The following is a 26,991-nucleotide window of genomic DNA, read 5'->3' on the forward strand; positions in this document are numbered from 1 at the left end:
CCGGTTACATATCTCTACCCGCCCCCCCTTCCAACCTCCCAGGCTTCCCCCCCTCCCCCACTTTCTTCCTCTACATCTCTCCTCTTCGTGTACCCACTTCCTCTTCCTTCATGGCCGTATTGGTGCTGCCGTGGTTTACGTGTGCTTCACTGTCATGCAGCCGCACACATACAGAGAGAGCCAGAGAGAGAGACCGGCAGGCCGCTGTGTGCGCCGTAGGGTATACATATATGTTTCTCGGGTGCCCACAGACGATCCTTTTCGTTCGCTCTGTCCAGTCCTACACTCCCTCCCTCTTCCCCTTTTTTCCCCCTCACCTCTGGTCATATACTCCTCAAAGGAAGCGAAGAAGTCTGCGTTTTTTTTTCGTTTCTTTCTTTTGAATGCGTATACCGGAATCTACGAACGTACTGCGTTCCACGGTGGGCTTCCTATGGTGCCGTATACACCTCTCTTCGCTTCCACTGGTACAGAGCCCTTACCGTTTTTTTTTCGAGGGGGAGAGAGGGGGGAGGAGGGGGCCCTCCTCCCTTCACCCTCCTCTCCCTGAGAAAATGCGCGTCATGCAAAGCGTGGCAACCACAGGAGCACGCCAAGGGAGGGAATGTGAAGTCGAGGCGAAAGGAATAAGACCGAATCGCTCTTCCACCTCGCTCTCCCTGCATAGAGTTGGTCCTCTACACCAACCGCCTCCCATGTCAGCTCGCCTCTTCTGCCCTCTTCTCCGCCGTCTCTTGCTCTGCCAACCACCACCGGCTCCGTTTCTCCGCACGTGCACTCGTATCGGTCCATACACACGATGAAGAAATTAAGCGACTAAAGCCGTCAAAGAACCCGAAGCCTCAACGAAAAAAAAGCGTGCACTGAGTACGTACGCAATACACACCTATACGCACACGCACACGCATATATATTTATTTAAAACTGGGGAGGTGCTGCTGCACGCGCACGCGGCAGACGCACTGTGCCCCGAGCGAGAAAGGGAAGAAGGGGGGAAGAAGAAGAGCATACACAGGGTGCAGCATGCGAACGCCCGTCATGCTCTGTGCCGCCTTGGGCGGTTTCCTTTTCGGCTATGACACCAGTGTTATCAATGCCGCCTTGTTTCAGATGAAGGACCACTTCGGCTTCACTGAACACTCGTGGCAGTACGCCCTCATCGTCGCGATTGCCATTGCTGGCGCCTTCGTCGGTGCCTTTATTTCTGGATTCGTCTCAGCCGCCTTCGGTCGCCGCCCGTGCATCGCTGTGGCAGACTTTCTGTTCATTATCGGCTCCCTGTTGATGGCTGCGGCCCCGAATGTGGCGGTCGTGCTTGTGTCGCGTGTCGTCGTCGGCTTAGCCATCGGTATAAGCTCTGCCACTATCCCAGTTTACTTAGCGGAGGTGACGTCGCCGAAGCACCGCGGCGCCACCATCGTTCTCAACAACTTGTTCCTAACAGGTGGTCAGTTTTTTGCTGCCGGTTTCACCGCCATCATGGTCGTCTTCACGAGCAACAACGTCGGCTGGCGTGTGGCAATTGGTGTCGGCGCCGCACCAGCTGTTGTTCAGGTGCTCTGCCTCCTCTTTTTCCTGCCGGAAAGTCCTCGTTGGCTCCTCGCCAAGGGAAACGCCGACCGCGCCAAGGCGGTTGCGGAGGAGTTTGACGTGGACCTCTGCGAGTTTCAGGAGGGTGATAGGGTGCCGTCCGTCAGCATGGACTATCGTCCACTGATGGCGCGGGATATGCGCTTCCGCGTCGTGCTCGGCTCTATGCTGCAGATCATTCAACAGTTCTCCGGTATCAACACGATCATGTACTACAGCGCTGTAATCCTGTACGACGCCGGCTTCCGTGACGCCATAATGCCAGTTGTGCTATCCATTCCGCTTGCTTTCATAAATGCCATGTTCACGGCGGTGGCCATTTTCACGGTGGACCGCTTTGGCCGTCGCCGCATGCTGCTCATCTCGGTCTTCGGCTGCCTTGTGCTCCTCGTGATCATTGCGGTTATCGGCTACTTCCTCGGCACCCGCATTCCGTACTCCAGCGGCGGGTGGATTTTCTTGGCGCTGCTCGCCGTCTTCCTCGGCTTCTACGCGCCTGGTATCGGCTGCATCCCGTGGGTAATCATGGGCGAGATCTTCCCGACGCACCTGCGCACGTCAGCGGCGTCCGTCGCGACTATGTCGAACTGGGCAGCCAACGTTGTTGTGTCGCAAGTCTTTCCAATCCTGCTGGGCGCCATCGGTGTTGGCGGCGCCTTCACCATCATCTCCATCCTGGTGGCTCTCGGCTGCGCATTCGTGTACTTCTTCGCCGTGGAGACGAAAGGACTCACGCTGGAGCAGATCGACGACATGTTCCGAAAGCGCGCTGGCATGCCGGCGCGCCTTCAGGACGAAGGCGAGGGCAGCCAAGCCGGTTCCCCCTACCGCGAGGACGGCGACTTCGACCGCATGACGACAGATGACACCGGTGACTCATCTTCATTGGGCAACCGGATTGCAGGCCTTGCCAAAGCAGAGAACAGCTCTTTCACGGCTGTGCCCATGACGATCCTCGACAGTGAGCCTGGTAGGCTTGAAGAGGTAGTGAAGTCCTCTTCCACAGAGCTACAGTTACGCGATCACCAGAACGAGGAGCAGCAAGCCTCCATCGAGGCGGGTCTATGTGAGCCTAAGTAGAGAGCGCTAATCGAGCCTCCTCCCTCATCCCTCACGCCTTTTTCCCACCGCCCTCTGCATCTTCGCTGAGCCCATACACAATTCATGCTCGCCTGTCGGCGAGTAGCGGAGATAGCGCTATGAGCGATGGCATAAGGAGCGTAGAGGTGAGAGGAAACGACACCGACGGCGACTGAGTTTGCACACCTGCGCAATATTTCTTAGAACCAAGGAGATGTGTCCGTTGCCACGGCTCAGAGATGGCCTGACGCGCGTCTCATACCCCCTCCCTCCATTTCTCCCCATCCCCCCCCCCCCGCCCCCTTCCCTCTCTCGCTTTCTCAATATATATACATATACATATACACATATATATACATATATATATATACATGTGTATGTGTATGTGTATGTGTATGTATATCGACTGTTTTGTTACGGGCGCTTCATGTGTGTGGCATCACCATTTTCCTCTCTCTCTCACTTAAAAAAAATTCGCACTTTTCCGTTTGCTCTGATGGGCTCTCACATTTATATTTATGTTTTGCCACCGCTCTCTCCAACAGCACACACACACACCAAACATCCCGCCCATTTTTTTTATTCCCGCGCTCTCTTTTCCCCTCCTCACATGATCACCCGTCATACTCCCTTCCCCATATCTCTCGATCTCTACCTCAACTTGTGCATCGCATACACGCACACGCACACAGAGAGAGAGAAAGAGAAAGAGAGAGAGTCGCATTCACATATGTGTCGTGGTACCTGCGCATGCCTCAAGCTGCGCGTTGGTATGATGAGATGCAGGTGACGGGTAGCGAAGAGAAAGAGGAAAACAGGAGGTTGTTGGGGAGGAGCCCCGCCTATCGTCGTCCCCCCTCCCCCCACCCCCACGTGCATACACGCACAGGTGATGAGGTACTTGATACGTGGCGGGCGCTGGTGTGAAGAAGGGACGCTCTCTTCACACGTTTGTTTTAGTTGGTCGAGAAGCCTATTTCATCTGCTTTCCCTTTGGTTCGCCTTCTCCATGTTTTTTTCCTACGCCCCCCCCTCTCCCTCCCTCTCTCTTCACCTGTGCGACTACAACGTGGAGGCTCGGGCTCGCACTGCCGTCCCCCTTTCCCCCTCCTCCTCCCCCCTCTTCTTTGTCAACAGCTTCGCCCTCGCCTCAATTCACGAGGGGGACGGTGTTGACCCAAAACCATCCACCCGGCCGTTTGCCCCTTCGCTTCGTGCGTCTTCACCGCTTCTCCTCCGTCTACCCCGCCGCTCGGCGGATGGCGCAGGCACGACGGCGGCGATGCATGGGCGCATGCATGCACACCTGAGCGGCGCGAAGCACGAAAAGGTGAAGACAAGTAAGCGGAGGGCATCGGTGGTGAGACAGTGCGTTGCACACCAACTCAGCGGGTGGCACCCGAAGCGGAAGATCAACAGAGAGCGAGCGGGGCGAGGTGTGAGCAAAGCGCGTCTAAAGCCCTTCCACCCCAATCCCCTTTTTTAACCCCCTCCCCCATTACGAGATGGCCTCTCATCACCATCTGTCGGAAGACGAGGGGCAACCGGAGACAAAGAGAGCGGGAGAGAAGCGGGAGAGTTGAAAGAAACAAGAAGGCCGTGAGAGAGGTGCGCGCGTGTCGCCTGCTCCCCGCCTTCCTCACCTTCACCCCCCCTTCGACCGTCCTCCCGTGGCCACGCCTTTCGCTTGTGTGTGTGTGTGCCTCTCTCTCTCTGACCTTCGCCCCCCTCCGAAACGCGCCCCTATCTTTACCCTCTTCTCTCCTATCACACGCACACACACGCACACAACTGAGAGCAGCCCCTTCCGTCTGTTTGGCTCGGTGCGTCGCGTGAGTGATCAAAGGCTGAGGGACGTGAAAAGACAAACAAGAAAAGAGGCGAATGTGACAGAGAAAAGGGGGAAAATGCGCCGCTCTCCAAGTCTGTTTGTGTCTGTCTCGGCGCCACTCTTCTTCCCGCACCGTTTCTGCATCCACCCATCCGTCACTCCTTCCCCTGAATTCGCGATGTCGATGTTTCCTCCTGTCTCATCGTGTCTTTTTCTTTTTCTCGTCCTTTCACTTCTACTCCGGCCGCAGTCGCTTGCGCTTGAGGCCCACAAATATGAACCGAAGTGGGTAGAAGTTGTTCGTCTACTCCCCCCCCCGCCTGCCCTCTTTCCTGCTCTTTTTTCGCCTTTCCTCGAATCTCTGTGAGTATTTGTTTGTGCGTGTGTGTATAGAGCTGCGTCCGTGTTGGCCGCTGGCTACCCGGCTCTTCCACCTCCGCGTGTGCTCTTGTGAAAACTTCTGCACACCAGAAAGAAGAGTTGGCAAAGTAGTGCCCAGTATGGTCGAATGAGAGACGCAGCGGCGATGTCAGCCTTTACACATGGAGGTACACCACAGCGGTATAGGAGTGCTGGCCAGAGTGCAGGAGGCGGAAGGTGGGGGGGAAAGACGCTTTGGCGACAGCTCTCCTTACTTGCTCCGCCTTCTTTCTTTTTAACTATTCTGCTCACATGCACAGCACCAAGAGCGGGACTTCAAAAAAAATAAGAGGAAGAGATGCAAAGGGAGGCACACACGCACATCAAGGGAAGGAGCAAAACCTGAGGAAGGCTTTCTTCTCTCCCCCTCCCCTCCCTCGTCTCTTCTCATGTGTTGAGTATCTCTGTATCCTCACCGCTCTTCTGGCATGCCTGTGCAGTGTGCAGCGTGTGTGCGCGCGTGCCTCCTCTCCCAGTTTCGCTCTCCATTGCTTCTTTTGTCATCTCTCTTTTTCGGTAAGTGTGTGTGCGTGAGTTTGTGTGCGCGCGCCTGCTGCGTGCTTTGAATCCCCACCACCATCACCACCTGTCCCTCCTCCTGTCCTTTGTCTTGAACTTTGGGGGCTTCTGTGAGCAGCAGCAGCAGCTGCTGCTGCTGCCGCCGCTGCGGTACACCACCACAATGATGGCGTGTGGTTGTGGCTCACGTGCCTCGCCATCTGAAGTGGCAGGGAGGAGGGAGGAGGGAGGAGGGGGAGGGGAGGGTAGAGTAGAGGAAAGAAAAGGGAGGGGGGCCATTGAAGAGGTCTTCTGTGAGCGGAAATGAACGAAGCAAGCCAGGCATGAAGAAGGCCACGAACCGGAACAGCTCGCAAGTGCCGTAGCCCACGCTGTGTTCAGCCCCCCCTCGCCCCCTCATTTCACCCTCACGCATACACTCCTCCCTCCACACATCAACTCACACTAGCACGCTCTTTTTTTCTGCCATTCACGCTTTACTGCCATCGGTTTAGAAGAGGCGGTCGTGTGTACTGGCGCACAACGACCAAGCGAACAGAAAGTGAACTTTGGTCAGCTCTACCGGTGAGAAGAAAGTTAAACAGAAATATACACGGCAGAGTCCTCCGATGTGAGCGGCGCCGTGCATGAATGTGTGTGTGTGTGTGTGTCTGTGGATGCGTGTCTGCCGCTCTCCCCCGTGCTGGCTCCCCATCTTGGACTTACTGTTTTCATTCTCTCCCCCTCTGTTTCCGCCCACCCACCCACCCACCCCCTTGCCTCCACACATACGAACATAGGCACACCCGAAGCCCGATTTGGCCGAGGAGATGCTGCGCCGTTCTCGTGTCGCTCAATGCATCGTGCCAGGCAGATCCGCACTGGAGCCGACACAGCCCCTCAGCACCTCACAGAAGCGGATCGTCCCCACCAACGACGACCTCCACGCATTTGTGATGGCGTACGACCACCGTGCCGCCGCCCTGCCCCACTTCTGCCGTGGCCCCTGTGAGGGGGGCTTCTTTTCCAATTCCGCATTCAGCGGTTCGGCCATCGCTGGTGCCTTCACCGTCGGCGGCGTCGCTCTCTTTCTGCTGACCTTCGGGTACAACATCGGTAAACCGGTCGTCGAGGCCCACCGCAAACTGCCTTGGAAAGGTGCAGGGGCCGCCCGTGGCAGGGGGCGGTCTCGAAAGTGCCGAGAGGGCGGCGGCGGCGGCGGAGGGAGGGCGGGAGGACGTCAGTCCGGTCGAAGAGTTTGACGACCTCATCGAGCTCGAGTAAGATGAGGGGTAGCCGCCCCATCTATGTTCCAGGCGCAGGCTCGGGCGAGCACTTGCACCATTTCGCAGGACACAGAATGAGGTCGACGACAGACGCCCTCTTGGGTGTGCGTGCTTGCATGCGCACCTGCCGTAGGCGTTCGCTCGGCATCTCTCCCAGCCGACACAGATCTTTCCCTCGAGCTGTGCACGCGCGCTCGTCCTTGTGGTTGAAGGGTGTCGCTGCTGCCGCTTCGACCTCTGCTACCTCGCTGCACCCTCACATGCTCCTCTCTGCCAGCGGGACGCTTCTCCCTGCGCAGCGTTGGCGGAGGAGCAAATGGGGGGAGGGGGAATCTTCTTCACCGCTTCCCTACCTTCATCCAACATCGCTCATAGCCTGGCATGCATCACTCTTCAGTAGCCTGAGCATGCCCACCCACCTCCACACATACACACACACACGCAGAGATACATGTGTGCCGATGTATGGCAGAAGCGCGTTTAGGAGAGTGAGAAGTGCTGAAGCAGCCCTCCTCCTACTGCCTTTCCCCCCACCCCACCCCCTTTCTTCTTATTGTGTGTCTGTGGTAGCACTACCCGACAACCTGACAGCACGCTCGTGAAGGCGTGCCACGCACTCTCGTGTGGCGACAGCGAGAGCGCGTAGATCAGTATATGCCACGATGGCCTGCACTCGCACCCTTCTCGCCAGTCCCCTTTTATTTTGGCTCTCTCTCTCTTCTTCCCTCGTATTCAACACAAAAACTTGTATGCGTGCATGTGTCTGAAAGACCGTGGACCACGGCCCACACGCGTAGATCAGTGCACACACACACACAAGCACACATACTCCCCCCCCCATCCGTAGATAAAGCGTACGTCAGCAAATGGTTCGGAAGCAACGGCAGCCGGCGGCCGCTATCAGCAGTACTCCTCTGCCCGTCTCCTTCGCCTCGGAAGCGCTTCGTGTGTCACCTGAGCCGCTGTCGAGCCGCAGTGTTCGCCGCCGCACGACATGCAGAGGTGATGCCGACGGAGGTGCTGCACAGGCGCAAGGATATCGGTATCGAAAGAATGCGTCCCCCCCTTGCTCGGAAGGCGCCCAGACGGAGCACTCACGCGCGGTCAGCTACAGCAGCGACGCCATCCAGCGTGAAGCGCCGTCAGTAGCGAGCCGCGAAGGCTTTCTCTCTCCCGCCACCGACCTCCATTGTCTCGCCAGCTCTGGCGAGAACTTTGAGGGCAGAAAGCCGGAACGTTCGGTGTCGATGAGTCAGCAGCGATATCAGCTGGCTGGGTGTGTAGGCATCTGCACGACGCCCGTGCAGAATGCCACCTACTGCCACCATTGGTCTCAGGTAATCCGCGGGGCCACCTCCGCCATCATGTTTTCCCTCGTCCTCTGTGTTGGCTACGCCCTTTACATTCTCGTCGCCCCGTACAGCCAGTCCATCATGAACGGCGTGCTCCTCTCCATTGTCATGCACCCGCAGAGCCGCCTGCGGTCGGCGCTGTACATGGGCACCACCGTCGATCGCATGACGCGCGTGCAGCAGCGCTGGGCGGCGCGGGGGCGGCTAATGGGCGTTATTGGCTCGTGGGTGTCTATGGGTCACTTCGCGTCCTTTGTGGTGATGCAGGGGACCTTCTTCTTGGGCCTGAACAAGATCCGCGTGCACACACAGTTGGCCCTTCTGGAAGCGGCGCCCGTGGATACACATGGTTCCGGAGTCGGTGCGAGGGGCGCCAGGACCAGCGCCGTGCCGTCATTACCGCACGCCTCCCGCAGAGCCACCAATACAGCGACGAAGTCGGCTGCATCGGCCACGCGGCGAAGGGGCGCTAGAGGCGTGTCGCACCCCGCGGTGACTTCCACATCCTCAGCGGCCACCTCGAAAGCACCTCTTTCGAAACTCGCTCCGCCAGTTCAACTTCATCGACGTCTCGTGGCCACCCCGCGCGGTCGCCGTGTTCTGCGCTGGCTCACCACCTCAATCATCGTCGCGGTCGCTCATTTGGTGGTCGGCGTGACCTACTTTGCGCTCCTGCACGCTGCGTTGGGGGCTGTCTTTGCCTTCACGGTGCCCTTCCTGCCCGCCAACACCTTTGTCAGCTCCATGGGGCGCCTGTGGCGGGTCGCGCTCATCCTCTTCTTTGTGGTCGGGCTCGCCCTCAACGTGACGGCTGATGTGCTGTCCATTAGCGAGGCTGTGCGACGCACCACCTCCGCTGTCGTAAGGGGTGGAGGCGGTGGAGACGATGCGGCCATGGCAATTCCACATGCCTTCAGCGCCCCCGAAGCACTCACGGCAGCGGTGGGTGCGGAGAACTGCACCTCAGCGATAGCGGCGGCGAAGATGGTCGTCACAGGCGACGACACGGCAAACATGAATAATGCGAGGAGCAAGGAAGCGGCGGCGGTGATAGCGCACGCCGATGCGGATGCAGTGCTCGTTCAGCACGCCCACCGCATCCGCATCGAGGGCTTTCTCATTGGCAAGATCCAGGACCTCGTTGTACAGGAGCTGGTGGACATGTTCCGCGACGGCAACATCTCGGAGATGCTTGACACCCTCCTGGAGCTTCTTCCACCGCAGCTGCGCTCGGTGGTGACCCGCGATACTGCGGCGCTTGCTGGGGGTCGACCGTCGATCCGAAAGGGCGGCACCTCGTTGCCGAGCAAAGCAGAGGATGGCACGAAGGAGACGAGTGCTGCGCAGCCACTCTCGTGGCGTGCCATTATGGCGACATCACGCGGCCTGCGCCCCGCAAGTGCCATTAAGTCGCTCCTCTACGCCTCCCTCGCGGGCACGACGGCGGCGGGCCACAAGGTGGAAACGGACTGGCTGACCGTCTCCCGCCTGATGGCGTCTCGTTTGCTGCCCTACGTCGAGTACGCGCTGCGCCTCCTCATGCGAGTCGGCTCCAATCTTATCGGCCTCTTCGACAGCGTCTACGCAGTCGTGCTTTTCGTCGTCTTCTACCGCTACCTCACTCGGCTGGAGCACACGGTGCTCTACTACGGTGTGGCGAAGCTGTTGCGCGTGATGCAGCCCGAGGTGGGCGACGACCACGCCCGCCACATCGAGCAGGACATCACCGTCTCCCTCATTACACTTCTGCAGTCCTTTTGGCACCTGACGTGGTTTCATTTCTGCATCACATGCGGCATCTTCAAGCTGTGGGGACTCCCCACACCGTTTTTGATGGGGCTGGTCTCTGTCGTCCTGGCGCTTTTTCCTCTCGTGCCGAAGTGGTTGAGCCCGTGCTCTGTCGGGCTGGTGTACATGCTCGTCCAGCTTGTATCGCTCATCACCACCGAGGAGAGGAGTTTGAGCTGCGGCCGTGGGCCAGGGGAGGCGCACCGGGCTGCCGCCACTGTCGCTCCTCTCTTCTCGCTCCCGCCTGGTCGATCATGGATTGAGGTTCTCGTGTGGGGCAAGCCGTACCTCCTCCACTACACACGCATCCTCAGCTGTGGTCTGGCCGTACTGCTGGAGTGCGGCGACGAATGGCTGCTCTGTGTCTCTCGAGGACTTCGCGGAGGCTTCGTCGCTGAGACCGCTGGGAAGGGCTGCGAGCAGCTGCAACCCTTTGTCATTGGTACAGCGCTGGTGCTGGGATTTGTCGCCTACGGCACCTGTGGCATCGTCTTTGGCCCCTTGACGGTCATCCTTGCGCGTGTCCTCTTCGATAACTGGGACATGTTGGCTGACCGCGAGCCCGGGCCCCTGACCTTACCACTGTCCTCGTTTGCTGCTGGGGACGGGGATGACGAGGAAGACGCCTCGATGGTCGAATCACCTTAATGCAGCCACGCATGCGCACAGGTGTACAACCAGTCGGCTCATCGTCACACGGCTCCACCCGCAACCCCTGCACAGACAAGCAGATACACCAGCTTCGCGCCTAACCGCACGAGCACATATCTGTGCCCACACGGACACGTATGCGTGCACACGAAGGGTGGTACTCGCCGTGTGCACACATATCCCCACCCTTCTCCTCGCACCCACACGCGCCTCGCGGTGGTGTGCCGGACGCGCCAATGAGCAGCGAGAAGATGCTCGAGAATAGGAACTTTTTTTTTCATGGGCGCCTGTGTGCACCCCCTCTCCCGCTCCGTCCCTGGTGGCTTGGAACGACGGCGCGGCATCGCTCTTTGGGGGCGAGGTGACCACACCGTGTGTGTGCGGCGCCGACCTGAGAGGACTGCGCGTCGCGCCAAGATGACTGAGTTCGCCCGCGGATTGAGCCTGAGCGCCTCGTGAGCCGCCCTCATCTCTTTTCTTCTGTCTTCTGGAGGGGCGAAGCTGCGGCGTCTCCGAAGCTCTTTCAGCTGCGACTGGAAAAGATGCCGCTACGGCCATCTGCTCTCTGCGCCTCTGCCGTCTTGCTGGCGCGCACGGCTGCCTGCCTGCCTGCATGCACGTGTGGACATCGCGCCCTCTCTGCTGAGCGAGCCCGTAGACTACTTTTCGGTGTAACGAAGTGGGGCACACCCACAAACACATGCACAAGGTGTCGGCAGCGGCTCGCGACGCCGCTACCAGGTGAGGCTGACATCACTGAGGCACCTCCCTTTTTCGGCCTCGAGAGGCGACGTGGGCACGAGGTCGCCCACCGGTCTGCGGCGCGTGAGTGCGGCGTCGAATCGGCGCCGCAAGACGGCACTGAAAGGGTGTGGCTAGGCGCATACCTTTACATGTGTGTATACAGGCATAACCGTTGCCTTCCCTTTCCGGCTTCTCCTCTATTTGTAGTTGCTCCTGCACGAGGCATTCGATGACCTCCATCAAGGCGCAGGGGCTCTCCTCACTCCCTTTGGCAGCGGCCTGGTGGAGTCAGCACGGACTCATAGACCGTCTCGATAGCTTCCGTGCCTGTCCCCAGCCAACCCCGCGTCAACTACCGCTTCAGTTGCCGGCTCATGGCGGCATGCCCCCGGTGTTTGGGAGCCTTTCCGCTGTTGCGAAGCAGCCTCCCGCCCAGCCAACCGCCTCCTGCTCATTGTCGAGCACCGCTGCAAGGGATCGGCAGCCAGATCTGCCACTGGTGCTGGTGAGTGCCTGCCTACTCGGCTACCCCGTCACATACCGGGGCACCCGCAAAAAGCTTCCAGCCGTACTAAAGCCAACGCCGCTGCTGTTTCTCACAGAGGTGCTGTGCAAGGAGATGGGCCTTGTGCAATGCCTCCCTGTGTGTCCCGAAGTGCAGTGGCTAGGCCTGTCAGCCCCTCGTGTGCCGTTGCGGCTCGTTCGAGGCGCCCAAGGTCCAGACGGTGCCGGCCGTCGGGGCGGTGGATGGGCCCCGGCTCAGCTATGCTCGAACGCGCCATCGCCACCTTTGCCCACGGGCTCCTCTGGTACTCTCAGAGGCAACGATAAGCGTGAGGTGCGGTATCTTGTCGAATCTGCTGCTGAGGATCACGCTCTGCTGTCGTACGACGCGTCGAGTGGCACCCATGTCGGTCCGTCCCCGGCTTTCCACGCAGAGTTTCTGTCGCAGCTCCGGCAAGACCTGCGAGCTGTGGACGGAATTGTCCTCAAGTCCTACTCGCCTAGCTGTGGCGTGCAGGATGCCCGTCTCTACGAGGAAGCCGTAACGCCGCCGTCCTCGACGCTGTGTAGCCAGCACCCCTGTACCGCTTGTAAGCATGTTGAAGACTCAGGGCGGGCGGCTGTTGCTGGTCAGCGCCTCGCTTCGTCGACGCGTGGGCAGCGTCGCTTCGACCTTGTTGACGGCTTCTTCACACAGCAGCTGCGCAGCTGCGTGGCGTCGATGCACCGTGCGGATGGGCAGCAAAGTGCAGGGGTCTGCATCTGGCCCGCGACAGCCGCACCGGTTGTCACCTGTGATCGCCTGCTTACCCGCTTTTACACCGGGGAGCGCCGGAGTCCACCGCATTTGCCCGGGAACGGCAAGACGTGGCGCGTTGAGGAGAGTGCCCCGGAGGCGGCGCCGAGTCTCAGATCACTGGACAGCTTCATGGAATCGGTGCTGCAGCATCGGGAGTGGAGGCTGTCGTGGGCGCGCAACTAGCGCCTTTACTCTGTCACATATTTCTTTTCGTCGTGGCGCTGCCGATGTCTTGGTGGCTCTCCACAGTTTGGCCTCCTTCAGCAGCTGCTGTGTCGATGCTAAGTGTCGTCGCCTCTGGGCAGAGGCGCGGATGTGTAAGGAACGGGTCGTAAGTCCGTTCGTGCATGACACGTGCAGGGCCCCATCACGTGCAGTGGAGCGCCCCCCCACACACACACACACGGAGCCAATTACCAACGTTCAACTCTTCACACACACACACACACACGAGATCGTACCATCAGTGACTAAATTTCAAGTGTGAGGGATGTTGCCGCAGTCTCTCCGTGTCCTTTCCGCCGCTTCGGTGTGACTGGCCGGCGAGCGAGGTGGTTGAGCTGGACACCCGGCTGCTGAAGTGCCGAGATGAGCTTGTCTTTGAGAACGCACACCAGTGCACCCTCATGCGCGCAGCTCTCCTTCAGCTACTATATATATGCGTATGAAAGAGGGGCTCAAGACACCTGCATTTTTCCCCTCTGCTGTTCCGGTGTCTGCGGACTTCTTCTGTTGGCCCCCTCTCCCCCCTCATGCGCCTCGGCCGTCGAGGGTGGGCTCACATGTGTTAGCGTGCTCGCAGTACTTCTGCCAAGAAAGCAAACGAAAAAAAACGGGTCTCCGTCTTTCTACGCAGCCGTAGGCGTGTGCATGCAGCTGTTCTTGTGCAGCCGCACCGCACTCCTCAGACCGACGCAGGGAGAGGCGCATCAAGCGACGTGTCTGCCCTTCTCTTCTTCATCGTCGACGCATATCCCCCCCTCGTCGTCAGCTCACCTCCTTTCCTGCAGGCGCGAATGAACCCCAATCCGCCGCCGAGGCGGAAGACCGCGTTTAGTGAAGAATTCGATGTGATGCAGGCCATTCAAGAGGATCGCATGGCCTACCGCGCCAGCATCGCGTGCCACGAGCGGTGTGTTCACAACTACCTCTTCAATAATTTCTACTGGCGCGAGAAAAGGTGCATGGAGAACTGCCTAGCGAAGATCAATCAGGCGACTGTCATCACAAACATTAACTACGGCAAGTTCGAAGATGTGGAATCGAACAAGTAACGCTGGCGGAGTACAAATAAGGAGAGGGGGGAGAATGTGCGGGACAAAAAAGTGACCGGCTCTTCGTGCATCCTTTCGTGCGTGTTAATTGGCGTCGGTACAGGAGGAGAGGATAGGGATCGGCGTATCATCAAGACTTCCTCGCGGCCCCCCTCCCCCCTGCCACCTTTATCTGTCACAGCATCAACAGGTTGTGCCGACTTCTCGGTGGCCGCGCGCCCTTGATTTTCCGTGTGAGTGTGTGTGTGTGTGTCCGTCAGCACAGTCGTTTGCTGGGGTTTTCTTGAGATGAATCTGCCGAAAAGAGGAGGGGAGGCCTCGAGGAAACGCGGCCGTGCCTATGCCGACATGAACACATCCGCTATGCCTCCCTCGCCCGTGCGGGCTCTCCTCCTCCTCATTCGCTCATGTCATTACCCCCTCCCCTCCCCCACCCCCCACACACACACCTTTTTTTTCGTCTCACCTGCAGCGGCGTCCTCAGAGAACCGTTAAGGAAAAAAAACGCACACGGGAGGAGCGGACGGGTGAGGGTGAGTATTGGGGACATGGGGTGGGCGAGGGCCGCACCTTTGCCTCCCCTCCCCCTCTTTCCGTACCCGAAGGCATCCAAGAGGGGGGGTGATGCCCCTGCGCATTGGTTTCGCGCGCAAAGCCACGCCCCCTTCCCCCTTCGTCGTCTCTCTTCTCACCGCGCTCAGCTTCACACCTGCAGGCAAATGGAGACGGCTCTATTGTAAGATGTCTGTCAAGTCAGCAGACAAAGGAACCGGGGGGAGGGGTGGCACCGTCGCGCCGATCCCCCTGCTCCTCTTTATACCGCTTTGTTCAACCTTTGCTCTCTCTCCCTCTCTATGTGAGGTGCACCCTCCAAGCGCGTGAGTCTCACCCTCGACAGTGCCGCCGTGGATTTCTGTACACACACACACACACAAGCGAACGCACACATACACACATATATATATAATTATATACATTCTGCTCCAGCAATAATGGTCCTGGCAGAGCTCGGGCAGAAAATCGGGCAGGCGATTCATCGCATGTCCGCCAAGTCGGTTCTGGGCGAGGATGACGTGAAGGAGCTGATGAACGAAATTGCGCGTGCGCTTCTGCAGGCGGACGTAAACGTCTCCATTGTCAAGAAGCTTCAGGTGAGCATCAAGACGGAGCTGGCAATAGCGGAGGAAGGCGCTGGACTGAACAAGCGCAAGATTCTGCAGAACGCTGTCTACAACGGACTCAAGAGCATCCTCGACCCTGGGGTGAAGCCGTTCATGCCGGTGAAGGGGAAGCAGAACGTTGTGATGTTCGTGGGTCTGCAGGGCTCTGGCAAGACGACGTCGTGCACCAAGTATGCCGCCTACTTCCAGCGCAAGGGCTTCAAGACAGCGCTCGTGTGCGCTGATACTTTCCGCGCTGGCGCCTACGATCAGCTGCGCCAGAACGCGACCAAGGCAAAAGTCCGCTTTTACGGCTCCTTGACGGAGGCGGACCCTGTGACGATCGCCAGGGAGGGTGTGATGGAGCTGAAGAAGGAAAGGTATGACCTCATCCTTGTGGACACGAGCGGCCGCCACAAGCAAGAGTCGGCGCTCTTCGAAGAAATGAAGCAGGTCGAGGAGGCTGTGAAGCCGAACGACATCATCTTCGTCATGTCCGCGACGGATGGGCAGGCGGTCGAGGAGCAGGCACGCAACTTTAAGGAGATGGTCGCTGTTGGGTCAGTTATTGTCACGAAGCTAGACTGCCAGGCCAAGGGCGGCGGTGCCCTCTCCGCCGTTGCTGCGACGCGCAGCCCCATCGTCTTCATCGGCACCGGTGAGCACTTTGAGGATTTTGATCTCTTTCGGCCGGATCGGTTTGTGCAGAAGATGCTGGGCATGGGGGACATTGGCGGGCTGATGGACACGATGCGCGATGCCAACATCGACGGCAACGAGGAGGTGTACAAGCGCCTACAGGACGGCCTGTTCACGATGCGGGACATGTACGAGCACTTGCAGAACGTGCTCAAGATGGGCTCCGTCGGTAAGATAATGGAAATGCTGCCCGGCATGTCCTCCATCCACGGCAGCGCGACGGGTCAGCAGGGCGACATGGCGTTGAAGGGGTTTATCCACATGATGGACAGCATGACAGTCGCCGAGTTGGATGAGGCGAAGGTAAAAAAGGTGATGACACCGTCTCGCATGCACCGCATCGCGCGCGGCAGCGGCCACTCCGTCGCTGAGGTCCAAAACCTAATCCTCAGCTACACCAAGTTCGAGGAGATGGTGAAGAAAATCGGCAAGATGAACCTCAAGGCGATGATGCAGGACTCCTCCAGCTCCGCCTCGGCGCACATGGGACAGCAGCAGATGGGCCAGCTGGCAAAGCTGCTCAACCCAAACGTGCTGCGGCAGATCGGCGGCATTGGTGGGCTGCAGGGGATGATGAAGCAGCTGCAGCAGAGCATGGGTGGCGGCGGCCGGGGCGGTGCAGGCGGGATGCCAGACATGTCTGCTATGGCGAACATGATGCAAATGATGCAGCAGCAAAAGGGGCCGAGGCGGTGAGCGATGAGGGAGCGCGGGAATCCTGTCGGGGCCGGGGGGTGTGGGTGGGCGAGTGGGGTGGGATCTCGGGCAGTTGCTCTCTGCGAGCTGCGTAATGGTCCGCCCATGGCTGTGGCATATGACGCTTGTGCAGGCGGTGATGCTGCGACAGCCTCTGCTTTCTTATTTCCTCCTTTGGTCGTTCGATTGCTGTCTATGGCATCGTCTTCCCTTCACCCGGGCGCGAGTATTTCTTCTCCGACTGCTGCTGCTTGGTGATGCTCATGGGATAGCCCGTGGCTACGGAACACCCCTGCTGTCAAGGCCGCGATAGTGTGTGTGTGTGTGTGTGTTTACGTCTGTGCGCCAGCGAGGTGCGCTTGATTGTTGCCGTGCAGGTGCTTTCCAATGTGGTCCTCAAATACAGCGCTGCTATGCCCTTCTTCCTCGACATCCTTCTCGTTGGCGTCTCTGTATATGTCTCTCGTTGCTGGAGACTCTTGTTGTCGTGGCAGCAGGAGCATCACTGCGCTTCTTCAACCCTTCCCCCCTCTTGCAGAGGCTCTGGCAGGAGCGAAAACGAAGCATTGCAAACTGCCATAGCGAAAAAAGAGGGGGGCTCTTGCCGTATCGAAGGGCGTGGCGTAGCCCCTGCGGCTGTTGCACAGGCGATCGGTATCTGAATCCATGCGTCGTGTAGCGTGCTGCCATTCGCCGCTAGGGTGGGCAACGCTGGCAGTGCCGTTAGCGAGGCTTCAACGCTCTCTCTCTCGCGGTTCCCCTCCACTCCCCTGTAGTTAACGAGGGAGGCAGAAGCTTTTGGGCTTTACTCACACATGCGCGAATGCTCCGCCGCTTGCGTGGTGAGAGGGAGGAGTAGCGGATGCTTGTGCGCACTCCAAGTCGATGTGTGTGAAGCATAGCATCGGTAGGCCGTTGCCCTCGCTGCTGCCGTGGTGGTGCCAGGGCGCGTAGCAACGTCGCTTCTCTTTTCCACCTCTTCTGTCTTATCTCTCTCCTCTCTCTCTATCTTTGCCATCACGAATAGACGCTTGCATCAGCGCCTCTTGCGACCTCAGCTCGACATCGTCTTCACTGAAGCAGCGCGCAGTCTCCTCCCTCCCTCTCATCCTCCTCACTGCAAGTACGTCTACACACATACGCACACACGCTTACAGACGCAGGACAAGAGCGAGCCAGAAAAAAAAACGTTCCCGCGCTGGGCTGCCCCGCCGAACACACGAAATCGGGTGCTGCGCCCTTCCCCCCTCCCCCTCTCCCAAGTGTCCATCACTTCCACCGTTCTGTGCTGCTTCTCTCGCGTCTCCTCCTCCCTCCCCTTTTTCCTCGTTCCGCCATCACAGACCCACTCCAGCCCAAGCGGTCATGGGGAATCAATAGATAGGGGCCCCCATACACACACGCGCGCACGCTCCTCCATCACACCCTTCCCTCCCTCTGTGTCTGTTCGCCTTCGCTCGTGCGCCTCCACCCACCTCGCCCCTCGGCGCGCACGCCGTCGCACAGGCAGAGCCCTCTTGTATGCTTGCCTTTAGATTCATCGATAGACATACTGAGGCCAATCGGCACGCATAGACACTCCGCACATAGCCCCACATGCGTGAACGCACGCGTACACCCGCGTCTCACGTAAGGGCCACACAGATCTGCACTGCGCCCGGCGCATCGACTGTTTTCATTAGTTTCTCGTTACCTCCACCGCACCTTTCTCTCTCTCCCTCACGTGTCACTGTGGTTTCAGCGGCGCATCGCCTTCCCCCTTCTCCCCCCGCCCTCCTCCTCCGTCCCCGGCGTGCGCAGCGCTGTTCTACCACCCGGCCCATCTGTCTTTCTTTCGCTCCCTTGTGCCGTTGCGCATGGGTGTGCATCAGCCGTGGCTCAAGCATTTATCCCAGACAGAAGCCGGCGCACCCTCTTGACACTTGAACGTTGGTTGCTTGTCGCTCGAAGGCCAAGCGGCTAGCAGTGACTGCGGCAGCTTGAGGAAACACCCATCTGACAGCGACACGCGCTCACGCGCACAAGTAAACGCGCTGTATCATAGCAAGCCACCGCCAAGTGCATTTGGTACGTTTTTTTCACTCTCTCTCCACTTACACGCGCGCGCGCTCACACGCAAGGTCGTGAGCAGAGCGCATCGCAGCGAGAAGAAAGCGGGGGAAGACTTCGAGAGCGCAAGTCACGAGGCGATGCCCAACACACCGCAGGCGCGGACGCCTAAAAAGAGCGCCTCTGGCAAAGCACCCTTGCGCCATTGGTTGCTTTCCAGCGGCCTAAACGCCTTCGCCGTCGACCCCTCGTCACCATCGCACACCTGCGCACTACAGATCTCGTTATCAAGCAACACGGGCAACCAAACCACGAAGCAGCAGCGTGGGGGTTCCGGCCAACATGGGGACGGCAATGGGGGAGAGGATGACGCCCCCGGTGTGGACGCCACCGCCTTCACCTCCACCTCAGCGCGTCCGTTAAAGAGCTCCGACGATGCCGCCGTGTCTGCGGAAAGCACACCAGCTGTCGTGGCGTCACTGCAAGAGACGGATGGATGCCGATCTACTCGTAAGGGGCCTCAAGACGAACGGAGCTCAACAGAATCGTCTGCGCAGCGATCCGCACCGCTGTCTTGCCCCTTTCTCCTCCCTCCGCCGCCCCTATCAGGCGAGCACGCCGGTGATGTCGCCTCCAGCATCGGTTCAATAGATCCTGCGACGCTCTCTTCCGCAGTCGCTTCAAAGAACGTCTCGGGAGAGCAGGCTGGCGGCAAGGCCGCTGGGAAACTGAGCGATGTTGGCCCTAGCTCTTCTCTCGCAACGCTTCCCGTGACACCACGCCCGCCAATGCAAGCGCGCTTCTTCCGTTCCTTGAAGCCGGTGTGGCGGCGAGTGGGGGACTCTCACGAGGCGGCTATCGCAGCCGAGAAGGGTAGAGGCGGCGTTGATACAGAAGAAAGCAGCAGGGGCGTGAGTCAGCCGTGGGGGCGTTCTCAGGTACCTTGCGAAGGGGTGGCCTCATACATCCACCCGATTCTTGCGCTGCACATGGAATGTGTAGACACCACGACGCAAAAGAAGGGAGGTGAAGACGTTGGCGACGTGGATGGCACCGTCGTCTGTGAGAAAAGCGTGGTGGGCGCATCGCGCGAGCACTTGCCACTGCCTACGGTCCCCGCTCTCCCTCAGAGAAACGCGGCCCTCGGCGAGCTTGAGGAGCTCTCCATGGCTGCAACGGCGGCATCACCTGAGGGCAGCCGCGGCAGTGTAGCCTCGCCAACGATCCGGCCTTATCCGGGCTGCCATCCGGACAGCTCTGTCGGCGCAACACCATTGCGTCACGTGGAAACGGCAAATCCCTCTGCCTTGCGGGTAAGGGGCCCGGCTGGTGGTGGTGCTGGCATGCGTGGTGCGGAGTCGCACACGCCAGACGCGGTGCGGGAAAGACCACGGAGCTGGCTGCCGATCTCCTCTCCGTCTTTGCAGGAAAACGTCAGTGTTATCAACGTCGCCTCCCCTTCCGGCCTGGCTGATGCCCCCAAGCGCGTGTCGCCCTTGAGTGGGCAGGGTACCGGTAGCAGCTACGGCTGCTCCGATGGTGGCAGCACACCCGAGAGCTGTCAGGCCCACCGCCTGACGCTGTTCTGCGACACCGACGAGGAGGAAGACGATCGTGGCACCTGCGCCTCGCACAACTCGACAAAGCCGCTCGAAGAGGTTGCACAGGAGGCAGAGCAGTCGCACTGCCGTCCGCCCGTGGAGAGCCTTGTGGCTTTGGTGGGGGGACCCCCTGGCGTTTGCCTGCGTAGCTCGGGCTCCGCTTCCGCGCCAGGTGCGACTCTGCTACGCTGCAACAACATCCTCAGCGCGCGGCTGTCACAGGTGCAGGTGGACAAATCATTCTGCTCACGGGGCGGCGACTGGAAGTCGGCGCTGCACGCCAGCCATGCCCTTCTGGCGGATTACCAGCGCAGCATCCTGACGGCTTTCATGACGGCCTGCAAGGCAGCATGGCTGCCGTCGAGCGCAGCGTGTCGATGCACGCACCTCGGCACCCGAGCGCGCACGGGGCCACCAGTGGCAGAGCCGGCGCCGTGGACGGGGACCACCGTATCTGATGTGCATCTTCTTTTTCAGCTCTACCGCACTAGCCCGTCGGCGAGCGCCGTCGATGGACTCGTGGAGACGTTCTTTGCCATTCAGCTAACGCGCTACGCGAATTGGGTGCACCATCTCCAATTCGAGCACCTCTACGTGCGCCTGGTCGCGCTGCGGGCCGTCGCCATGATGGAGGTGCACGAGCGCCGGCTCACCTGCATGCGGCGCGACTTGGGCATGAGGGACGCGATCGAGATGTTTATGCTGCTCGCCCCTCGTCCGCGTGCCCCGATGGGGTCAACAGGGCGCCGCGTCTTTTCGTCGTTCCGCATCGCCTTGCACGCGCTCACTGGTAGAGGCGGAGGGGGCTCAGGTGCAAGGGCGGCCTCGGGAAAGCGCTGCGAGCGTTGCAGCGCGCGCCCGAAGCACAAGCCATCGTCCTCGGTGGCTCCGCTCTCTGCTATGGTCTGCCAACTCACGGCAGAAGAGGAGCAGCGCCGCGATCCCACGCCGCGTGCGGAGCCGCTCTTTGCCACAGAGATCTGCGACGCTGCTGACCCCACCACCCCTCTACTCGCCGTGATCGGCGCTGCCTCCCTTGGCGGCCACGCCACGTGCGACACCAGCGCCGTAGCGTCTCACGCAGCCCGCGGGCGTGAAACCGGCAACGCGGAGGCGCTGCATCCAGCACGGGAAGCTGCTGACGTCGCGAGCCTGCCACGGAAGAGGGTTGCATCCCATCGCCAACTCGGGGGACCAAAAGGTCACGGCGGTGACGTCTCCTCGCCATCATCATCAGGTTTGTGGCTGCCAAAGCTGAAATGGGGCATGTGGCACGCCATACCCGGGGCCCACAAAACAACTGCGGAGGCGACCACGGTGGATGATGGGTCGGACCTCAGTGCAATCCAGCAACGAAGTGAAGGCGGCTTATCTGGTAGAAACGCCCACACCTCGCTTTCGCAGCAGCACCGCGAGTACATCACGCGAAGGAGTGGGAACGTCGCGCTGCCCAATGGCAGGATGCAAGCAAAGGAGGTAGTGCAACCGAAGAAGCGCAAGCGCACGCCGCCGCGGCCGCCGACAGACGCTGATTTTGTGAACCTACACAGCGCGGAGGTGACGGATCGCTTCGTGAAGTAGCAACGTGTCTCGGTAGCCAAACAAGTCCGCGGCACCGTTCATTTAGGTCAGCGTGGGTGTGAGGGTTAGTGTCCGTCTGTCTGGCTCTCTGGGGGGGAGGGGGAGTCACGATGCCAGAGATAGAAACTGGACGCAAGCATAATGATGGCGTCTTCTGCCTTCGACGGCCGCCGCCTCGGAGGTCTTCTCCCTGCTTGGCTTCCATGTTTTGATTCGCTCCTCTTCATCTTTTTTGAATCCCCTCTCCCCCCTCCCTGCACAGAGCGTGTCATCGCCAGCGCGGTCCCCACCCCAACACCCGTACACACACACACGCACAGGCACAATCTATGTATATAAGTACCTGTGTGTGGTGCGGGTATGTGTGTGTGTGTGTGTGTGTACGGGTGTTGAAGTAGGGGAGGGAGGGGGGGGTGCACTTCATACGCGTGTGATGCCGCGAAGCAGTATGGAGAGGAGGTCGTACCATGCTCCCTCCCCCCTTCTCCTTCCCATCGTCACACGCACCTCTTTTGATGTGCGCCCATGAACTAAGTCACAAGGCTAAGCGAAGAAAAAAAATATGTTGCAAAGATCCTTGACGGGTACATGTGCATGAACGTCTGTGTCCTGCTCCCCGCCGGTGCCGACGTGGGCAATTAAGCGAATGCCCGACTTGCCTTCCCATGCCATCAGCGACCTAAAACGTGCGCGCCCTCATCTGCTCTCAGCCTCTCTCTCTCGCTCTCTCCCTTTCCCTCTGTCTCTTGTGGGTCACGTCCGTCTGCGAGGGCACTACATGCCCGGCACGGAGATGAACACATCGGCACAGAGCGGCGCCCACCCGCTTCCTCTACGCCACACATGAAAGCGCACACAGACACATTCGCACGCACAACTCAACGCTGATAGAACGCGCGAGCAGAAGGCGCGCTTCGAGGGAGCTCATATCGCATCGATTTCTCAATCGCTGCCGCACCAAGCGGACCCTGGCACGTCCCTCTCTTCTCACTGATCTCCTTTTGTGTGTGTGTGTGTGTATTCTGAGCTGCTCGCCGACACTGCTATGGACATGCCCATCAGCGCCGGCCTCTGCGACCGCTATGTGGTCTTCCTGGACATCGACGGCGTTCTGCTGCCGGTACCAAAGTTCACGTTTGGTGGTGGTGACCTCAGCGGCGAGTGTGCGCAGCGCCTCAAGCGGTTGGTCGCTGCTCTCGGTGGACGCGAGAAGGTGACGATTGTGCTGTCCTCCACCTGGCGCAACCATCCTGACATGGTGGCCCGGCTGAACACGTTCCTGCAAAAGGAGGCCGGCGACGGCATCCCTGTCGTCTCCGATGGAACACCTAACGGAACGGTGCTGGTGAGTTCTGTGACGTACTACGCCGATGACCCGTCGGAGCAGCGCCTCGTCCGAGATCGGGTGGACGAGGTGTACCGCTGGCTACGCACGCACGTCACCGAACACCCGGAGGCGATTGGCGGGCGGTGGCTCGCGATCGATGACATGAAGCTAGACGTGGATGAGCGCATGCGTGCACACTTTCTGCATACGCAGACGGACACAGGCTTAACAGACGCGGACGTGGACACCGCTTGCGCGATTGTCGCGTCCCACCCAAGCCCGGAGGCAGCTTACGCCGCTGCCGCTGCTGCCCTCGCCGATCCAGCGCTGAAGCAGGAGGAGATTGAGATCCATAAAGTACTTCAGTCTCGCCTGGAGGCGCAGCTCTCCGCAACTACGGCAGAGCTCGCGGAGGCGCACGAGAAGGTAGCGTCCCTCTCTGCAGAAAAGAATGGGCTGGTGAAGGAGCTGACGGAGATGCAGCGCTCTCTCGAGGACATGCGCTACCGATTGGCCATCTACGACTTCTCCAAGCGTCATCCTTCCCTTGCCGCCGCAGTAGAGGTGGCCGGCGCCAAGACAGGTGCCGAAAGACGGGAGATGGACGCCGCCATCCGCAGCTTTGTAGCACTTCTCATGGATCGCAAAGAACTGCAGAAGAAGATGCGCAGCACGGTGAAGCGGGCTCACCGGGCCTCATGATTAGTTGACCAATCGCGGTGCGTATAGGGATGGTGTCCTGATGCTTGCCTCTCGGAGCAGCTGAGAGGCGGTAATTCGATGCTCATACATTGGGTTAGACGCACCGCACAACACGCATGCGCACAAGCACAGGTGGATGTGTGAGTGCAGCATACAGTACACGCCAAACTGCAGCTGTAGGTGCTCAGCACTGAGCGGGCTGCCCGAAGTGGGCGAGAAGCATACACAAAACGAAGCTCAAGCAGCCGTGCAACGCGTCCATGCCTGCGCATGCACGTACAGTGCATCCTAGTGAAGCTCTCTGCATCCCCTGTGCCGTCTTGCATGCTCGGTCATGCAGGTTCACGGCACGGGAAAGAAGGAGAGGTACGGGAAAGAGGGCGCGCTTGCTGTCCCTATGTCGAGGTCCTTCCTTCGTCTTTACCCCCTCCCCCTCGACACCGCAGACGCGCAGGCAGAGGAGCACGAGGAGAAAGGGGGAGGGGGGTGGACGCCACATTGCGGGTATCCGCTACATATCCCCTATCGCTGACGACTTGCCTCTTCTGCTGCCTGCAGCACGCGCCCTCCCATATGCGGATACGCACACGCAGACATACGCCATCGGAGGTCGCACGTGGCGCGCGTGTTCGGCTGGAAAAGCCGTGCCGACGCCATATGACAAAAGCAGAAGGTGCGTACGTGCCATGGGCCCGTCGCCTCGACCCGCGCGCCGCTGACTCCCTTCCCTTCCCTTTCTCCCTCTATGGCCCTCCACGTCCGTTCCCCTCATGAGCCTCTCACCCACCACCACCACCACCGACGCTGCGCGGCACACGGGACGCTCTACCTGAGCAAGTCAAGATGACCACAGCCACGACGCTGTGGTCCCCCAACCACGCCGCCGTCGTGACAGGTCTGCCCGCGCAGGGCATCTCCACACACGACGTGCGTCAGTTCATGACGTTCTGCGGTGCTGTCAAAGACGTTCACCTCTTTCCGGCTGCCGGCACCTCTCCCGCTGCGACAACGTCCGCGCTTGTGCTCTTTGAGTCCTCCAGCAGCGTCCCCTACGCGGAAGTGTTCGGCGGGGGCGTCTTCAAAGGCAAGGCAGTGTTCGTGCGTCGGGCAACAGCTGCTGAGGTGGAGGCACTCACCGTGTGCTCCGACTCGGAGCCGGTAGCAGTGGAAGCAGCTGCGATGCCGCCCCCTCCAAAGCAAGCCCCAGCCGGCGCACAAGTACCGATACCAGGGGCCGGCAACGGCGCCCCAGCGCCCTCCAGCCTCCTACAGCACGTGACTCAGACAGTGAATGATGGGCGAGACCGGCTGTGGGCACAGGCGCGCGAAGGGATGATGCAGTTTGCGCACAGCGCGGCCACACTCGAGCTGAAAGCTGCAGAAGCTGTCGCGGAGGCGAGAAGCCCTCAGGTGCCAACATCCGTCTACGGCAGTGAGCTAGCACCCCAGCAGTATTACTACACGCCAGCGCAGCCGCAGTGGGGTAAGCCACCGACCTGGCAGCGCACGCCGAAGTACTGAGGCAGGGCGCGGCACCGTCTCTGAAGCGGAAGGAAGAGGAAAACAGGAGACACCATGGCAGAAACGCGCCGCGGAGACCTTGTGACGGGATCAACAGGAGGCACGGACCGCGAGCCTCTCTTCATGATGTGCTCATCTACAAGCAAAGGCGAATGCACACACGCACACGCAAAACGGCGAGCGGCCGCCCACCTTTCTTTGTTTCTCTTCACACCTCCGTCTCACCCTTGATCCTTCACTCCGTTGCTCTCGTTGCCTCCCTGCCTTCCCCTCCCACCCTTTGCCAAGTGAATCTGCGTTGCCGTCTTTCTCTCGCTCTCATGCACAAAACGTCAACCTGTGGATGTGTATCAGTCGTGGCCGCCCATGTACGCCCCTCCTTCCCCGACACACACGCACACCACTTCCACGCCTTCTCGGTACCTTTTCTTCGATGCTCCGGTTTTTTTTCCGCTTCCTTCCCCCCCCCCGACACACACACACACACACACACGAACACCATTCCGCCTCCCACAATGGGATCGCCCTCGAGGATGAAGGCGAAATACTTCGCTGTCGCGCTCAGATATGCCCTTTTCCTGTCGCAAAACAAAGGCAAAGCCTCCGCCCTCGCCTCTGACCATCGATAGGGGCACGTGGGTGCGGGCTCGTGGGAAAGAGTCGGCCCACGGCCCCGGCTTCTGTATGTGCACCAGACGGTCGCATGCTGCTGCTGCTTCCCCCTCCCCCTCCTCCTCTCCCTGGCTCCCTGCTCGCTCTGCCCGCCTCCCCTCCCTCTATCGGCCTCTATCGTTCTTCTCGCCTCTTTGTATGCGAATAGAAGATTGGTAAAGTGCGTGCGCGCACCTGACGACACGCGCGTACCTCGCCGGTCGCCCTTCATCCGTCCCCTCTCCCTCTCTCTCTCTTACAACGGCGTCTTGCGCACCACGGCAAACAGAGCGCATTCGCCACACCTCTCTGCCGCCATTCGAAGAGAGCAAAAAAGGGGCCGCGGCGTCTCCGGCGGCTCTCAGCCCTCCCCATTGGCACCCACCAGCACATGCGGCAGAGGTGCAAAAACGAATTGCACGAACGCCACGCACGACGCCTATGTCAGCCGTCTGTGCACAGTCGCTCCCCCCTGACGATGTGCTGCCCTCCCCCCCACACACACACACACGAGGGCATCTTCACCGCATCTCACGAACACATACATTCATCGCGCATAGATACACCGCACCTCTCGGCATCGTCGACTGAGAGGCGGCGGCGCGTGTCTCCGATAGAAAGGGGCACCGCACCTCTCGGCACGCATCGACTCCAGCGAAACACATAAACAGCAACACATCAACGACGGGACTTTGAACAAACAAACACACACAGACACACACGCACGCACACACAAGCGTGAGGCAGAGATCTCTGACCCGCGCCCCCCCCCGCACGCCCACACTTCTCCCAGCCGTGTGCAAGCGCTTGAGCACGAGCTCACACACAAACTCGCGCGAATAGACACACACACACACACGCCCGCACACCCATAAATACACAGAGGTGAGAAAGGAAGGGCGAGGGGGTCGTTGCAAATCTCCGCAGAAGGGGATGGGGAGCAAAATATTCTCACTAACCGTGAATCGATAAGCACACATCTGGAGGGCAACACACACGAAAATATATATTTAGTAACGCTGCTCCTCCGCTGCTCACGCGTGCACTCCTTCTTCCCCCACACCTCCCTTCCCCTCATCCACACCCTCGACACCCACACATACGCCCATACATACACATACACAGCCCTCTCCACACATGCGTTATTCGCATTAGCGCCCGCTCAACAGACTTTCCCATCCCCATTC

General features: G+C 59.8%; 8 protein-coding genes across 8 annotated transcripts; all 8 read left to right on the forward strand.

The window, feature by feature from the left end:
* Positions 1 to 1,023: 1,023 nt before the first annotated feature.
* On the forward strand, positions 1,024 to 2,670 carry LSCM1_05016 (uncharacterized protein; the record flags this gene model as incomplete). Its single annotated transcript, XM_067322495.1, has 1 exon — positions 1,024 to 2,670. The coding sequence occupies one exon, from the start codon at positions 1,024 to 1,026 to the stop codon at positions 2,668 to 2,670; it is 1,647 nt and encodes a 548-aa protein (XP_067178358.1).
* A 3,579-nt stretch (positions 2,671 to 6,249) lies between these two features.
* On the forward strand, positions 6,250 to 6,681 carry LSCM1_05017 (uncharacterized protein; the record flags this gene model as incomplete). The annotated part of the gene is made up of 1 exon (XM_067322496.1): positions 6,250 to 6,681. The coding sequence occupies one exon, from the start codon at positions 6,250 to 6,252 to the stop codon at positions 6,679 to 6,681; it is 432 nt and encodes a 143-aa protein (XP_067178359.1).
* An 890-nt stretch (positions 6,682 to 7,571) lies between these two features.
* On the forward strand, positions 7,572 to 10,493 carry LSCM1_05018 (uncharacterized protein; the record flags this gene model as incomplete). The annotated part of the gene is made up of 1 exon (XM_067322497.1): positions 7,572 to 10,493. The coding sequence occupies one exon, from the start codon at positions 7,572 to 7,574 to the stop codon at positions 10,491 to 10,493; it is 2,922 nt and encodes a 973-aa protein (XP_067178360.1).
* Positions 10,494 to 11,469: 976 nt separating this feature from the next.
* LSCM1_05019 (uncharacterized protein) lies at positions 11,470 to 12,726 on the forward strand (the record flags this gene model as incomplete). The annotated part of the gene is made up of 1 exon (XM_067322498.1): positions 11,470 to 12,726. One exon carries the CDS (start codon positions 11,470 to 11,472, stop codon positions 12,724 to 12,726), a length of 1,257 nt encoding a protein of 418 aa, XP_067178361.1.
* An 833-nt stretch (positions 12,727 to 13,559) lies between these two features.
* Positions 13,560 to 13,817, forward strand: LSCM1_05020 (uncharacterized protein; the record flags this gene model as incomplete). Its single annotated transcript, XM_067322499.1, has 1 exon — positions 13,560 to 13,817. One exon carries the CDS (start codon positions 13,560 to 13,562, stop codon positions 13,815 to 13,817), a length of 258 nt encoding a protein of 85 aa, XP_067178362.1.
* Positions 13,818 to 19,410: 5,593 nt separating this feature from the next.
* On the forward strand, positions 19,411 to 21,603 carry LSCM1_05022 (uncharacterized protein; the record flags this gene model as incomplete). The annotated part of the gene is made up of 1 exon (XM_067322500.1): positions 19,411 to 21,603. The coding sequence occupies one exon, from the start codon at positions 19,411 to 19,413 to the stop codon at positions 21,601 to 21,603; it is 2,193 nt and encodes a 730-aa protein (XP_067178363.1).
* Positions 21,604 to 22,648: 1,045 nt separating this feature from the next.
* LSCM1_05023 (uncharacterized protein) lies at positions 22,649 to 23,632 on the forward strand (the record flags this gene model as incomplete). The annotated part of the gene is made up of 1 exon (XM_067322501.1): positions 22,649 to 23,632. One exon carries the CDS (start codon positions 22,649 to 22,651, stop codon positions 23,630 to 23,632), a length of 984 nt encoding a protein of 327 aa, XP_067178364.1.
* An 843-nt stretch (positions 23,633 to 24,475) lies between these two features.
* LSCM1_05024 (uncharacterized protein) lies at positions 24,476 to 25,153 on the forward strand (the record flags this gene model as incomplete). Its single annotated transcript, XM_067322502.1, has 1 exon — positions 24,476 to 25,153. One exon carries the CDS (start codon positions 24,476 to 24,478, stop codon positions 25,151 to 25,153), a length of 678 nt encoding a protein of 225 aa, XP_067178365.1.
* Positions 25,154 to 26,991: the final 1,838 nt, after the last annotated feature.

The sequence above is a fragment of the Leishmania martiniquensis genome, chromosome 24, assembly GCF_017916325.1.
Source record: "Leishmania martiniquensis isolate LSCM1 chromosome 24, whole genome shotgun sequence".
NCBI lineage: Eukaryota > Euglenozoa > Kinetoplastea > Trypanosomatida > Trypanosomatidae > Leishmania > Leishmania martiniquensis.